This window comes from Erpetoichthys calabaricus, chromosome 10, assembly GCF_900747795.2.
Source record: "Erpetoichthys calabaricus chromosome 10, fErpCal1.3, whole genome shotgun sequence".
In the NCBI taxonomy this organism is placed as follows: domain Eukaryota; kingdom Metazoa; phylum Chordata; class Cladistia; order Polypteriformes; family Polypteridae; genus Erpetoichthys; species Erpetoichthys calabaricus.
In genome coordinates this window covers 67,280,773-67,297,964 of record NC_041403.2, presented here as the reverse complement: position 1 = coordinate 67,297,964, position 17,192 = coordinate 67,280,773, and the positions used below count along the sequence as shown (strand labels likewise).

General features: G+C 35.1%; 1 protein-coding gene across 1 annotated transcript; it reads left to right on the top strand.

Annotated features, from left to right (window-relative positions):
• The first annotated feature begins 372 nt into the window (after window positions 1-372).
• On the top strand, window positions 373-12,716 carry gorab (golgin, rab6-interacting). Its single transcript, XM_028811365.2, has 5 exons — window positions 373-600; window positions 3,993-4,329; window positions 4,996-5,097; window positions 5,373-5,513; window positions 10,862-12,716. The coding sequence occupies exons 1-5, from the start codon at window positions 546-548 to the stop codon at window positions 11,286-11,288; spliced, it is 1,062 nt and encodes a 353-aa protein (XP_028667198.1). The 5' UTR covers window positions 373-545; the 3' UTR covers window positions 11,289-12,716.
• Window positions 12,717-17,192: the final 4,476 nt, after the last annotated feature.

Below are 17,192 nucleotides of genomic sequence, written 5' to 3'. Positions count from 1 at the left end.
TTTTGCCTATTATAGTGCGCATAATGACACTAAACTGGTAGAAACTGCCATTACACGTGTCTGATCCAGGAATTCAGTTATGTAGATTACTTTAGCGATGAACAGCCTATGGGTTACCGTGGAAACGTATATGTTCCATATCGCCTATTTACAATTCATTGCTGTCCGGTTACTGCCTGATAAGTGTGCTAAATTATTATTTTTTTCTTTAATTTCACACACTAGTAAAGACGTGCAAACTGCATCTCTTTTTGAAAAAAAAAATTTATTTTTCTTTTAAATGAAGCACTCGCGGTACACACGATCTTTTTTTTATTTATTTCTAGGAAACTGCTTGCAGGAAGCGTTTTAGATCTCAGCTTCTAATGGGACCTAATTTGGGTCTTATACGTGGCAGCAGCAGGAAGAAGACTTTCTGAAAAGGCGATTTCTTCCTAAAAAGAAAGTATTTTTAATCACAGTGCGATGTTTTCGTTAGATTTTACGAAAACGTAGCTGAGTAAGTCGACAACGAATTGTTTGTTTTCCGAAACCGACTCGACGAGATGGCGGGTTGGGCAGGATTCTCAGAGGAAGAACTTCGGAAAATTCAGCAGAAAGGTAACTTAATAGTAGCTAGTATTCCCAGGTCTTAGCTTTTCCCCCATTAAAGTAGGATGAGGCATTATTTTTTGATACGCTTTATTGTTTAGCTATCATATTTCAGCGGTTGCTTAGGGATACATTTCATGAATCATTTGCTCAGCCTTCTAGTGACACAATATACATAACGCCTTTTTTTCTCCCACAAAGCTAGGAAGTAGTACAACCACATTTTATTAATTTATAGGGTCATAATTGTGATAGGTACAGAGTACAATGAAATACTCAGGTATATTTTTAATCAACGTGAAACACGATTTAGATATATGATTTGCATATGTGACCCCAGTAGATGTTTTGTCTGTTTTGCAGACACGTTGTATTCTACATTATACAGTATTTCATTATCACCATTTGCACCAGGCAATACGCAAACATTCCTCTCTTATATACTCTTAGCAGCCACATTATCACATGCCAGTCAGTGATTTGGCGACTTGCTAGAATGTTGTGTTACCTTGAAATGGTATGGAACAGTTTCAAGACTTTCTTAGCCCTGAAAGACAGTGTTATCCTACTGAAAAGCTCCTGCGCAGTGTAACAAATTGCTGACGAAGACGGATTTACGTGATCAGCAAAAAGTGTTCAGATGACCGATGGCCTTCAGACGTTCCTCCCGTCAACGGATCAAGTGTGGTGCAAAAAAAAAAAAAAAATTAAAAATAATAATAATCCCCATTATAGTGTCTGTTCGTTGAATACCAGTTGATTTGCGCAAATTAACTCAGATTATGTTGGTCCTCTTTCTTCCGAGGTCTGTTTTGTCCCAAGGATTAGTATTCACTGTGTGTCTTTTCTTGATACGTCTGTGACAATGTTGTGCATGAAAGTACCAGTGTTGGGTCCTAAAACACTCAGCTGTGTATGTTGTGTACCAAGCTGATTGAGTTTTCAGACCCACCCGTTTTGCAGTCTTCTTTTTCCAAACACACACACACACACACACACACACACGACTGGTACTTGCATATATCTTTGAAGAATTATGTGTACATACATAATGCATTAACTCATTGTGCATTGAATTACGTGGAGCTAATTAAATAGGCATTTGGCATGTACTGTATCTGTAGTAGCCTGCACCTATCAAGTTTAGGAAAACCTACCAGCATATTATGTAGTTTTTTTTTTCCTTTATAAATCATAACTCTGCATTATATGACTATATGATATGCATGCAAATGGCATAGTGTAAATAAAATGCATTTCTGGAAAAAGGACTGGTGATCAGGTGTTGGTGAGCAAAAACATTTTCTTTGTATATGCTACAGTTGGTGAGCAAAAACATTTTATTTGTATATGCTACAGGGTATAGTTGTGAGGCTCAGTTAATTCAGCTTATATTTGTATCTCACTGAATGCAGGCTCAGAGCAGTGTAACAGGTTTACAGTCAAAAGTACAAATTTCACAATTTATATAATGGAAGCATGTAAAAATACAGCGTTATTTAAACACACAATAAAGCAAAGTCAAACTCATTCTAAACCCCAGCAATGTCCATCGGCATTATTGTTGAGGTATGGTCATTTGGTAAAACTCCAGTTAGCAACACCCCTAGAAAACATAAACCTCTGGGAGTCCATGTTCCATTACAATGCAAGTTCATAGACCAGGTCATAGTACTCAAAATGTAGGCCAACTTATCTGCCCAACCCCTCCTCATTCTACAGGTGTGTGTGTGTGTGTGTGTGTGTGTGTGTGTGTGTGTGTGTGTTTGCCGGGCTGGGCTGTCTAATATGTCCGAATCTTTCCATCTGATAATATTAAAGCTCCCAGTATCTCAGATGTACTTCCATTGGGAGAAGTGGAAAGTTAGCAATGGTTCTTAATTATTGTAATACAGTTTTGTTCAAATGACTAACAAACAGAAATTAAATGAGTACAACAAATTAGTAGCCCTAATAAGGTGATGCTAAACTAAACTCTTCACTCATTCTTTTGTTTTATTGATTCTTGGAATTTTTAGTAGACCAGCATCTTGAGATCTTAAGGCATGCTCAGGGTTGTATGTAATTACAAGTTTTGATAGGTAAGATGGGCATTGGCAACTTAACGGTTTTTATGTAAGATAGAGCAATTTGGAATCAGCCCTAAGACAAACTTTGAGCCAATGTAAAGACTTAAAAAGAGGAATTAGGTGGTCATACTTTCTAGATCTTTTAATGATTCTTGTAGTAGCAGTTTGAATTAACTGAAAGCTGTGATTAGAATGGCTTAAGCAACCTGTGAATAGCACATTGCAGTTGTCAGTTGTGCTTGAAATAAATGCATGAATTAAAATCTCAGTATCTTCCATATTTAGAAAATTAGGAGCAATGCTTTATTGCTCATCTGTACGTTTTCAACACACTCTCACACAGCAATCTTCCCTGCCGCAGATGTCATTGGTACATCTATTGTACTTTGACAAGAATGAATAATTATAAATATCAAAATTGGTAAGTTTGTAAATTAAATTTCAGTTCATTTTGGGGGATTATTGCCTTTTTCTTTTCTTTCAAGTAAAACAGGTATATTGAATTTTGGATTTGGATGAAATTGTTTAGTATTGTTAAGGTGTATTAAACATTTTGAGGGGATTGTCTGCTTAAGTGCAAATAAATATAGATTTTGAGTTATTTCATATTGTTATGTTAATGCTTTTGTTTCGCTTGTGATAATCACCTTTAAATCCTGTCAAGAAGAGATTTAAATAAGGAAAGTATAGATTATAAGAAATAAACAGGAAGATTAAAGAGTTTGGGGCATCTTGTGGCTGACCCCATCTATTAAACAGTCAAGAAAAATGAAAATAAAGTGAGTGATAAAATGCTAATGAGGCATTCAAACTTTTCAATTGGGCAGATTGCTGAAGATGATGGTTATTCCATTTAGCAAAGATTCTGGGAGGAAGAGGCAGGCCCAGTTAGTCGGACCTGGGAGTGACACCATTAATGGAAAGGTCTCAGTCTTCCTTTCTGCAGAAGGAGGAGAAAAGAGATAGTTGTTAGACAGCGCACCTCATGTCTTGGTGGAAAACTGCAATCACTCAAGTCCTTCAGCTATTCCCCAAGTGCATGCGTGTGACAAAATATATATGATTCTTTAAAATCTAAAGCTGTTGGACAGTCAAATTTGTAAATGTAAGCACTTCGATTTAACGTGAATAACTGATTTTGCTATATATTATTTAATAAACCAAACTGATTAAGTAAAATACCTTTTAGCCTTGCTTTCTTTATACATTATGTTGTTTGATATTCATCTTTGACCAATTGGTAATGTAATGAATCCTAAAAGCAAAATGAATAAATAACTTGCAAAGTGACATTCAGACTCTGTATACTGTAATTTAATATTGTATTTTCAGATAATTTTGTTCCTGTCAGTGGCAGAGGCCGAAGGCCACCTCCAGCCAACAGAAATCGTCAACAGTTGCAGCGTGACAGGGCTCTGCAGCAAATTATTCCCAAAGATGGCGATTCCAATATTCTGCCAGAGCAACAGTTGTTCAAGGAAAAGAGACAACCCTCATTTAGAGCTGCACCAGCACCGTCTCCTGTGCAAACAAAGGAGGTTCAGAAAATTGAATGTCAAAACCATGAAATTGAAAGCGTTGGACATTCCAAAGCACCTGGTTTGCCACTGGAGAAACCCACTGAAATATATTTACCCGGAGAAGAGTTAGACCAGCAGCAAGTGGAATTGTTAGTAAGTCTATGTGAGACACTTTAATATAGGGTTGGGGACCTTTCATTTTTATCTTTTGGTTGCCCTATTGAAATTAAAAACAATATGTAAATTATCCATAGTATCTTATTAAGAAAGATTTTTTTTGTTAACTGCCATTTTTTAAATGTAAACTGTTTTCACTGAAAAAAGTGTTTAGTTTAACACAATAGTCATATGCACAGTAGAGCTAAAAATGCTTACTTTATTGTACACAGAAATATAGACCATTAAAACCGAAACTAATAAAAGCTACAGGTTTTACTAATAACTGTATGGTTAAACATAATGCAACATAATCATAATGTAGCAATCTGAATTGACAGGTTGTGCTCAAGAGTCCTTTAACAATGGAAAAAATGTTATGTCTGATAGTGTGGACATTCATGCTGTTGTATTTCTTGCCAGAAAGCTAGAGAAAATGTAAGTGTGTGTTAGGGTGAATCTGTTACCTGAAGCAGCTTGCAGTACCAGCAACATATTGTGTGAGGTCTGGGCAATACTCACCACTGTATGTTAAGCTTCCCTTATTAGTACACCTGTAGGCCAGTATAAAATAAATTATTTTAAATGTTGTGTGTTTTTTTTTTTTTTTGTTAATTATTAATACTAATATTCATGTTACCATTTGTTTCATATACAAGGAAGGAAAAAACAAGGCTGGAACTCCTTCAGCAAGAACAACGATTAATGGAAGAGAAGAATAAAAGAAAAAAAGCTCTTCTTGCGAAAGCAATTGCTGAAAGGTATATAAAAAAGCAAAGGGAGAACAATACAAGTTTTGTATTTGGACATTATATACTAACATGAAAACATTAGTCTTTTCTGAAGTTTGGTCCAAGAATAGTGACTGCGTCCAACTAGTTTAGTGATTGAAGTTAGGTTGAATGAATTAATACATTTTTTTGCTGTTCCAAATGGTACTTTTAAATACATTAATAGTTTTAGTTTGTAATGTAAAAAGATGGGTGAAGATATTGAAGGATATCTCAATTTATCTTTGTTTTTATCTTTGTTTTAGATCCAAGCAGACACAGGCAGAAACAGTGAAACTAAAAAGAATTCAGAAGGAGTTACAAACGCTGGATGACCTTGTATCCAATGACATTGGTATTCTTCGCAGTCGTATAGAGCAAGCAAGCTGGGAATACTCCCTTGCCAGGTACATCCATGAATATATTTTCTTGTACATTAAATATACAGTTGTGTGGTGGAAATGACAACTCATTGCTTTAGACACCATTGTTCATTTGTGTTCTGGAGATATTGATGGTGGTATGTAATCAACTGTGTTTTTTTTTTTTTTTTATATAACTATTTGAAACGAAGATGCGCAGATTTCTTAATCTGAACTTCACAGGGGTCGTCCTATCTGTTTCCATGCCACTGGAAGGTGAAGGCAGAAGTTGAAGGGAAACTAAAGTAGATCAGAGTGGAGTAAGAAGTTCTTTTGCAAAGTCAGGAATGCCATGCATGAGAGCCTCTGTGTAATGCTGGAAAAGTTATGCAAGAAAGCAGTCATTTGGTGAATTCGCTAATGGATGATGCTATTTTCACATGCTACTACAAAGACAGGAAATATGAGTTTTCCATTTGGAAAATTCATATGAATGCTCTTTGAAATCACTTAATGGGGGACTGGACACAATAGCTTTGGTAGATTTTTTGATAAATGAGGTTTAATATAAGCTGAATGTGAAGTTTTATATATGGGATCTTAAAAGCAATCAACATACTTATTTTGGGTTAAATTTTACAGTGACAAAGATTTACATTTTTTAGCATAAATTGCAATCACTTTGAAATCAGGCCTTGCATTCATAGTTGTTAAGAAGATTCTGCCCACTGAACTCCAGATGTTTTTGTAGATTGTACATGTGAATTATGGGGCATGGTATAAATAGCAGCACTGTAGTAAAAGCTCCTTTAGATTATCATTAGCGATTGTATGATTTATGTTTTGACTGGCTGTGTTACCTGGCTTCTCTCAGGGAAATATAAAAAACAATTGTGATGCACTTGCCCCAATACTTTAAAATTAGGCTTTAAATTGCCTTAGATTATTCATTTTGTGCAGAAAAAAATGGTGCATTTTATTTTCTTACAGCATTAATAAAATGTTCTACAGTAAGTCCAGTATATATCAAATAGTAAACTTTTAATAGGCCTTGGTAAATCTTTATAGACAATTATTTGACTTTTCCACTTTTTCAACACATTATGGACATTTAACATTCATGGACACTGTAAGAATGTCTGTTTTAGATTCATAATTAATGTTTGAATTGTAATTAAATCCATCTTTGCAATGTTTGAGCACAGGCAAATATCTTTTTTGATTTGCATGTCGAGTAGATGTATCTCTGTTCATATCAATATGTTTTGAAGTATCTAGTAACAACAAACCTGTAAATTTCTGAATATTTTATGCTTTCATTTTGTAACTGCAGCATTGTTCACTTGATTTTTTTTTTTGTTCATACTGTATATAGTAATTGTCTAGATATCTAGTGTGGCACTTTGTTTTCCTGTTTTTTAGTATACTTTTGTGATAATTCATTCACAACAAATAGGTAGGAGAATATACTTGATTGAGAAGTTTGGTGTAACCAATTTTGAGTTTGAGCAAGTTCAATAGTAGTAATATGTTCGTAAACATCAAAATGACCTCAGCATAAAGCTCCTGTGACATGCAATCTTTCAACCGGCCAGCCATTTACTCCAAATTCATCAAATACACCATTTCTGTAAATGTTACATTTCTGATGCAGCTAACGATTCACAAGTGATAGTGTAGGCTGAGGGATTTTGCATATCTCTCATATACATTTACAACATCGTCATAGTTATCACAATTTTTGTTATATGAGAAAACTTGGTTTTTCTCCCTCTCTCACTACATTTTTTTTTAAATTATTTTTATATACAGTATTTGATGTCAAAGTTCCAAATCTAATACATCCATAACATATTTACACAATGATAGACAATAAAATAAACAATTTCCATCTGCCTTTATATATATTATACAGGGTGAAATTGGTATGTTACCAATCTAAAGGGTTCCATTTTAATTGATCAAAACCAATATGCAACTTGAAATTGGTGTTGTGTTTGTTTTGTGGACTTCTCATCAGCCTTTAATACCCCACAGTGCTCTATTAAAGATTTTAATTTGGCTTTTAACTTGGTAGGGTAGTAGATTGAATCTTGCATGTAAAAAAGACACAGAGTGAAAGTAAATAGTTGTCCTCCAAATATGTTTTCCTCATCAATAGGGTCTCCTCAGATGAGTGTTCTTTCATTTGTGTTGTACATAATATACACAACTGAAAGTCACAGTAAATTTGAAAATTGGTTTGACTTTAAAAGAAAAAAAAAAAATAATAATAATAATAAAAAAAATCAGACTCTGTGATTTTGAACCTACTTAATGAGGGTAGAAATTATCATAACCAAGTGGTACTTGTAGGTGATTTTGTTCACCAGAGTAACAAGTCTTTTCTGTAACTTAGTGATGCAAAAAAGAAAGAACTGGTCATTTATATTACTCTCAAAAAATATTAAAAACAAGACATAAATTATTCTTCAGAATTGTAAATATTTTAGAGCAATCATTCTATCAAATCTCTACCCTTTCTCTCTCTGGAAGCTTGGTCTATTTAACTTGAACTTTTGGCAATATTTTATAAATCTTGTATTGAGTCTGTTTCAACTTGACTCCACTCTGCAAAGGCCATAGGCCCTTTAGTTAGTTCATGAAAATTTTTGTTTTAAATAGTTATTGTTATGTCTTCTATATTGGTATTTCAGAGTTACAAACCATCCTTTTGCAAACAAAACTTAAGCAATACAGTAAGATGATGTAATATCCTTAACGAAGAAAGCAAACCTAGTAACTGACTACTTTCCAATTAAACAGTATAGCCCAGTACTAGATTAAGCAAATATAACAAACATAGGTTCTAATGATCATTGACATTATGTGTAGGTTGAACCAAAGTTATTAACAGAAACATCTATGTAGAGTGAACAAAACTGGAAAAGAAGCAACCATATTGTGAAAGGTGAGGCTGTAGTACATATAGAAGTTTATCTTGCATATCTTACACCATTGAAAAAATAAGCATACCTACGAGACACAAGGTGGTTATCTTGCATAATCTGAGTCTCTCCTGGCAGACAGGTGGACAGGCTGTTCAAGCTCTTTTTCAGAAACACAAATAAATAAGGAAGATTGAACAACATAGTTGCAGTAGTTATTCGTAGAAACCAAGTGCATCTGCTTACTTCAATGTCCAGCACTGCTGTCAGTTATCCGTGCAGAACTGGCAGAAACCACTGAGATCCTGTTACACCCATCTACAATAAAGTGGTGGTGGTCTTGGAAAAGTTGTGACCCAAAAGCTATTCCTCTGAGGTGGATTTAAATCCAAATGACTCGTCTATGCACGAAAACATAAGAGCTTGGGTGCAGAAAAATAACAGCAGGTGATCTGGACTGATAGTCAAAAATTTTTAATTTTGGCTTAACAAAAACTTTGTCCACTGAAATGCTGGAGAACAGGACATGGATGAGTGTCTGCAGACAAAAATGAAGCATCATGGAGGTTCACTATAGGTTTGTATAGGCTGTATTTTTACAAACAGAGTTGGTAATTTGATGAAAATTGGCTCTCTCACCTTTGAAGATTTAGATTAGTTAAAAAATGCTATTTCATATCAAAGATATTAAAGTTTATGTTGATGTATGTCTATTCTTTTTTTTTTTTCTTTCTTGTGAGAGTTCAACTGGTTATTTTGGATCATCATCTTAGATGAAGTTCATTAATACAAATAGTTCATTTAAAACTTGAAATTTGTTAAAGAGAAAATATATATATTGTTTTTCTGTATCAGTACATATTCAACATTTCAGTATTGAAAAAGAAAGTGGTATAGTACCATATTGCATTTCTTTCCTTATCCACATAATAACAAGTCCCGAGTTCTGACTAAAAGAATTAATTTATGATTAAAAACATCCAAGATATGGCTTCTTTGCAGGGATAATAAACTTGCTTTTCAAACAATTGTTAGGATTTTGAGAATACACAAGAATCTTTTAATTTACAATCCTGCTTTAATTCACTTATGACTGTACAGATTGTGTGGACAAGATGCAGTGTGTGTTCATAACTGCAGTTTATATAATTACGTCAAAATGCAATAAATGCAATGGTATTATAGGGCCAATTTAGAATCACCAATCCACCTAACCTGCATGTCTTTGGACTGTGGGAGGAAACCGGAGCGCCCGGAGGAAACCCACGCAGACACGGGGAGAACATGCAAACTCCACACAGGGAGGACCCGGGAAGCGAACCCAGGTCCCCTAACTGCGAGGCAGCAGCGCTACCACTGCGCCACCGTGCCGCCCATGGTATTATCCATTTCTCAATTTTTATTTTCTTTTTTCCTACACTTTCCAGAGCAGGGCCGCTACTGGTAACAGGGTGGAGCCAATCGCAGCTAGAATCTAGTACAAGGCAGGCATAATCTGCGGAAGGGTAGCTGCCCCTCACAGGATGAACACACAGACATATGTATATACTGTAATGAGGTCAGTTTAGCATCACCTTGCCTGCACGCCTTTGGATCTCGAGCAGAAGTCCACAAAAACATGGTGACATCTTGCAAACTCCACAAAGGGAGCACCTGGGACATGGCGGTCTCCTTGTTTCAAGGCAGCAGTGCTACTGCTGTTCTAATGTGTAGTGCTTATTATGTCTTGACCAAAAAAAATCTTTCATACTGTATTGGAACCAGATCATCAGTTTAATTAAATAGCATTTTTATTTGTTTTTGTTTGTGCTTTGTGGTGTGCATTAATGATGTGCAATAAACAGTTCATTCTGTTTGTTTTATAATTACTTTTATATACTTAGAAAACCGAGACTTTTGTTTTCAAACAGGCAATTTAAATTTGGAGCTAAAGGGCAACACTGAGTTTTACCTTTCATGATCTCTTTCCACTTTGCCTTGCTGTTAGTCTAAAGAGCTTGACCTGAAAATGTCCCCCCTTTTTTTTTTTTTTTTTAATTAATGTAAATTTAGTACATTACATCTGTCATTAATACATCTCTTGCTATTGTAATTCTCTTTTGAAATGGCACATGCACATAGGATGAAATTATTGTTAAAATTATGAAGACATCAGTATGTTTGTTAGCTTGAGAAAGGTTAACCAAAGCAGATCCAGACAATGCTTAACTCTTAGTGACTGGTTTACTTGGATTTAGTGGGTGTGCTGGTTATTAGGGAACCCATGTTTTCTACTTACCTAATTGGTAATTTTGGTTTCTTTATCCATCCATTTGTTTTGTTTCTTCTCATTCAAAAGAAAAGTGTCAATATGTAAAAAGTATATACAGAAAAAGCCTCAAATGTGAAATATATTACATTTTTTTGAATTACTGCAACCATAATATTAATGACATCTATTCTTTTTGTTTCCAAAACTTGTTTCAGAAAAAGGTATGAGAAGGCAGAGGCAGAATATGTGACATCAAAGTTAGAGCTGCACAAGAAGTGTGATATAAAAGAACAGCTGACAGAACATCTTTGTACCATCATTCAACAGAATGAGCTCCGAAAAGCAAAGAAACTTGAGGAACTAATGATGCAACTAGAGCTAGAAGCTGATGAAGAGCGACTGGAGCTAGAGATTGAGGTGGAAAGACTTTTGAATGAGCAGGATGCCAAATCTAAGAGTATTGTAGAAACAAATGAGCAGGTGCATAGTGAGGAAACCAAAAAGGACACTTTGACAGGTGAACAGGTCATCGTAGCTACAGACAGCAGTCAAGGAGAAGGAAATATCAATGGTAAAAGCGAGCAGAACACACAATCCTTAAAAAGCAATGTACAGCTTCAGGAACAGATTATTGTGGGATGATTGATTTTCTTGTGATATGCATGAAAAGGGTGCTGAACTCATTTCTCCTATTATAGTTGCATTATTAATTGTGTACAGTATTTTAAGATCATAGAATATATAACTTGAAATCATGTATTAAAATTTGTTGATACAGACTGTCAGGCCAGAGTTTAACTAAAAAAAATTATATATATTTCCTTAAGGCGTTTAAACCATTTTAAAGCTTGAGAATGCGCTGTTTCAGTTCATATTCTAGATTGTTTTCCTTCCATTTTTAAAATGTATTCAACACTAAGCATGTTTACCACAACATGACTTGATTAGCAGGGTTTTTTATGGAAAGTGTGTATCCATTACATTTTTTTATCTACATTAGATAGCAGTGATGAGCAAAATATTTGTATACGGTTTTGTGGATCTGAACCTAAATTCACTTCTTATGCAATTTTGCAATTGTGAAACTCACTAGGAGGAGTTGTTTTGGGGTTCTTAAAGGATTTTAAGATGAAAAGCAAATAATACGGGTCTCCTAAGGTTTGGCAACAACTTGTGCCCTTTCTGGGCCCGTAAATTATGTGTCTTTTAAACGTCGGACTTGGTTAAAGCTGCCTCTGCAATTGCACAAAAGTGTAATACAGTGAGGCAGTGCCATTGTAATCAACAGTGGTTAGGGGGAAAAAAGTTCAACCCTTCCTTATTTTGCCAACTCTGAAGTGTTTAAAGTGTTTGCTGATCAAGGCATCCTACCAGCAGCCCTGCTGTCTCTTGCTGCCTGATGGGAGTTGTGGCAAGGCTGCAGATGAGGTGAAAATACACAGGGAAAAAGGTTCTTAGAAATGGCAGTTGTTTGAGTTTTGCTCAACAGAAAACACTATAGTTTAGGTTTTGTAAAGCTAAATTAAGGTTAACTGCATATTCCGTTTAACACCAAATTTCTGGTTTATTGCTACTAGACAAAAAAAATCACATACCTTTAGATGTAGAGAATTGGATTTTTTTACTTCCTGTTGTATTCCACATACATTTTATGTAGTATTTGCACAGTGAGACTGTACTTCATTACTTATGCATTCGTATTGTACATGATGTTACTTGTCCTACTTAAAATGAACAAGTCTTATTTTTTATTTCAGTGGCATTGATTACAGTAAAATTAATATTTGTAACTATAAAACAGTTCATTTTCAAGTTCTAATCTATTTGAGTGCTTCTTTTAATAAGTACAAACTCTTTCTGAAACAGTAAGTGAAATATGTGCTACATAATGTTTTCCTATATTAAAATCAGAACTTTTGTGTGTCATAGGATCATCTTTTATTTGGTGTTTAATGCCTAATATTTATTTGGTATTTATCTGTGTGTTTTTATTCATTTTGTATCCTTTTTAATGTTGGTGAAGGGCTTTTCCATGAAAAGGGTTTCAAGTAAATAAACTATATTACTGCTAGTATTGTTATCATGCCATGAAATTTATTTTGCTCTTGAAGACCACTGCTGTCTTTTACTATGGTTGGTGTAAGAGAAGGCAGTTCAAGAAGAACGTAGTAATAACAAAATGGGGAGCGCATACATTACAAAGGGTTTAAAGTGCTACTTGTGTTTCAGTGGATTTTGGAAAACACTTGTAAATTAAAAACTGGTCTTAAGATGTAGAGATGGAGTTTGCAGTGTTGCAGTTTGCAGAAGTAGTCCAAACTTTTAGCATAAACTTCATAGTTATGTAGCCAAAGCCATGCCCCCTCTGTTGTCCCGGGGGGTGGGGGTTCCTGCCTTTTGTCAATTTTCTATTATTTATGTTAATTGATTGACTTGCTTTACTTACAAAATGAATGCCCATCTGTGTTTTGTTTAATCGTAACTAAGCTTATAATCACCAAATACTTGACCTAATTTAAACAGTGATAAAAAGTCAAAGCACTTACAGATTTATGGGTGGTGCGTTCATTTATTTGGAAGTTTATTCAGCACCACCACCAAAACTAATAACATGCAATAAATAAAGAAGTAAAAACAGACGGGAACCAGAAAGTGGGAGGACGCATCTTGAATGTGCACAGGACCGCTGCTGCCAGCGGAGATGAACACTCGACACTGTAAGACGGCCTCGAGTCCATGGACCTGTCGGCTGGCTTTGTTTCAGGTGATTCGGTGCATCATGGAGGAGAGCGTTTAGGCTTCAGGCCACGGCCTCGAGTGCTGCTCTTCTGTCCGGGAATGACGAGTAGGGTCTGGCTGCAGACCGTGCACTCTCCGCCACTGACCGCGCAGAATGGGGTGGTGCTCGGTGGAGTGACGTCAACTTCCGCCTGCTTAAAATCAAAGATTCGTAATAATTATATGGAGAATACATGCCATCTTGTATTACAATAAGCCTTTTTTTTTACTGTTTGTAAAAATACAAAATGCATGTTTACATTTAAAATTTACAACTTTGATTAGGATACATAAATGTTTTAGTGAATATCCTAATATTAATTAAAAATGAAACATACATTTTCATAATTCGAAACGCTGCACGTTTGTAAGCAACATGCATGGCAGGGTTAATGGGTCTGTTTCTACATTTGACTTCATTCCTTGAAGATATTGCAAAATAGTGCAGACATAAACATAACTAAGTTCAGATGTTTGTTCACTTATGGTTGATATGCTAAAAAGAAACATTTCGGTACAATTTTAAATTTCTTTAAGTTCTCAATGAAGAATTCTTGACATTTTCTTTATCTGATCAATTTGGGGCTTGCCCTCGTGTTGACTTTGAGCATTTGAAATCCTGACTGTGTGATCATTTGAATTCCACTAGATCCCCGAATAAAACAATAAATTCCAAATATCAGAGCCGACTGGCTGTTTCTTCTTTGTTTTAACTCCTCTGGTTTGCCGTGCTGTTGTTTTGTGTGCAGTTCCTCCTGCATGTGGGCTCACATTACCTACACACTGCTTCTTTATTGAATTCCAGTTCAGGAGTGTACATTTCCTTCATGTCCAAACCTACATTTTCTACTGTTGCATGTTTGTCAAACTTTACTAAAATTGCCCTTTTAATCTGTAATCCCAAATGTATAGTGCTTCATATTTTAAAACATTTAAACCTGTCGGTACCGTTTTCTGTGCACTTTTGTCCCATATAACTAGCAGGCCTACAGGTATAGATAGCTGTAGAGATGACGGCTGCACAGTATGATGGTGTGACTTTTGTCTAAATGATACTTCAGCAATGTGAGGAGTTACAGCACATACTTCAGTTTTCTTATTTATTTATTTTTTGCTGCAGAGCCATGGGTTATACCCCTCAGTTTTGAAGTGTAGCCATAGTCGTTTGATCCAAACTAAAAACTGGTCCTTGTCTGTACGTTCAGAGATGTGTGTATAGTCGATCTCGCCTTATATGAGCAGATTCTTGATATATTGTTATCCACACTCCTCATTCACCTTGCTGTCCTTTACTTGCACACACTTATGACTGCATGGGACAAAGTGAGTTAGGATAAAGGAGGAGTATCAAAAACAGACTCTCTTTCAATACTAAGACTTCAGCAGCCAAAAACGAGTTCTTTAATAGTCGCTCACTTCTTTGATCAGTAACTCCCCTGAAAGGAGAGGTCGTATGGTTTCATTTTAATGCCTTCTCCGAATGATTGTGGAAATGGCCAAGAAGTCTTTGGCAAGAACTTTTGAGAAGAATGCTAATGTACAAGCACCTCGCACATGCACCTTTTGTTAAATGAAATCCTTTACACCTAGCGAAACAATAGCAACATCCTTAGGGCACTGCTTTCTGGAAAACTCAAAAATTAAAACCTTACTTTAAATATATACATTTTTTGCTCCTTTTATAGAGCTATCATATATTTTATGATATCCGCATTTAAATCTACTGTGGTAAATTACTTTATTGGGCATGTTCCTTTTTTTTATCATAACCATATTTATTGTAATGTACAGGATTACTACCAAGACAGGTTTTGAAAATCCCATAAATTTATTTGGTTCTTATTGATTAAAAAAAAAAAGGTTACTTAAGAATTTTAAAGCTAAACTTACCTGTTTCTGTTACAGCATTCCCTGATTTCAGTAATGTAAGTGTAACTTCTGTATTGTACAGTGGGGTGGAGTGCCTAAGAGACTGGACTCCAAGATTCCTGGTACAAATCTCCCTTCCAGCTCCATGTGTGAATCTCAGCAAATCTTTTTATTCAGCTGGGCTCCACACTACCAGAAACAGTTGTCATCTCTGTCTGTAACACAGTATTTGAGATGGTTTGGAAATTTACTGTATAAAAAAAAATGGATGTTTATATTTCAAAAGTATTAAATGTCTTGTTATCCATTCATAACATGTCATTTTTAGTGAAGTTAGTTTGCATTTTTAAGCTCGACTTTAAGTGAGTTTTCATGGTAAAAGTAATCGTCTGAATTCCACGGTCTTCTATTTACAGTAGAGTTCACATAAATTCGCCCACATCTTATGCAATGTCAGTATACGAGAGATGTCAACAAATACAAACTTTCACTTTCCTGTCAGATGAATCAGAAAATTATGCAGTTTCACTGTCATTAGTCTTAAGAAGTCTTAAGTGAAAAATAAATAAATATAGAAATGTTCATTGCAATGGTCTTCTTTGGGGTTTGCCCTTCTTAACCTTTGGTCAATACAACCATAGGTGAGCCGTAAATATTTACAAGTAATATATGCAATTATTATCCCGTGTTTTGTGCAAAAACAGTGTGAATAAACCTAAATATTTCGTTTTGAATTTTCGGGTCATGTTTATTCACTTTGCTTTCGTCATCTCTTTATCAAATTAAAAGATGTTTGAAGTTAAAACTGTAAAGCTCTTTACTTTAAACTGAGCAGTTATGTGATCTTGACAGCTCATCCCTATCGAGTCTACAGAAAAGGCGGATGACTTTGCCTAATCGGATACAAGCAGGTGGAGGATGATGGAAGTGCGTGTAGTCACCGTTATGAACTCACCGTTATAAAGTCACCTGATGACAAAGGACATTCGGTTTTTCTGCTCGAGTCATTAACTGATTTTTGCGCTGCACTTTTCACCCCTCTGTCGTTTACCGTCTGTCTAATAACTCGGAGCTCCTTTTTGGATGCTAAATAATTTATTGTCTTAGTGTCTCATATATAGTCATAATGTCTTAGTTTTTGCCAACGATATACAAATACAATCGGGAATTCAAAACAACTTTAATAACCTCGACAGGTAAAAGGGTGGCTATATGACGTCATTTAAATAAAACATTTTTAACTTTTATATGAGATAATTGAAAAGCAGCAATGTTTATATTTAATTTTAAGTTTATAATGTATTCATTTGTTAAGCCAATTAACGGATAGACGATTCTTTTTACGTGGGTTACAACTGCTCAGAAAATCACTTTGTTCATTTTTTCCCTTCTTTTCATCTCGGAAAAAGCGTATGGTATCAAAATTGAATAAAACCTCCTTTGGTATCTTTAATTATTTTATTCAAAAAGGTTTCACTATCTACCTTTGCTTCAAGTTATTTCTACTAAGATATCAATAAGGCGTTAATCGTTAATTCAGTACTGACTACAGATACGTTTTAATTATTAATCGGTTTCAGTTATTACTTATGTTTAAAATTAATTGTATTTTATATCAATAAATATTCTTCTGTTTAATGTGTAATATCTTTGAATGAAATAATCCAAGTGTTTAAATTCACGGTCAATTTGTCAATTTTTAAAGATTTTGTTATTTTCGCATAAGCACTTTTCCATGAACACCACAAAATCAAACATTTTGCTTCAGTTATTCACAAATAAGTCGTTGGGGGTGCTCTTTCTTTTCGCTTATAATTACGGTGTAAAGGCTTTTTTTTTGGTTCCTTATCAACCACACATTCAAAGCCCCCCAATGCACTGGCGTGTCGCGACTGCATC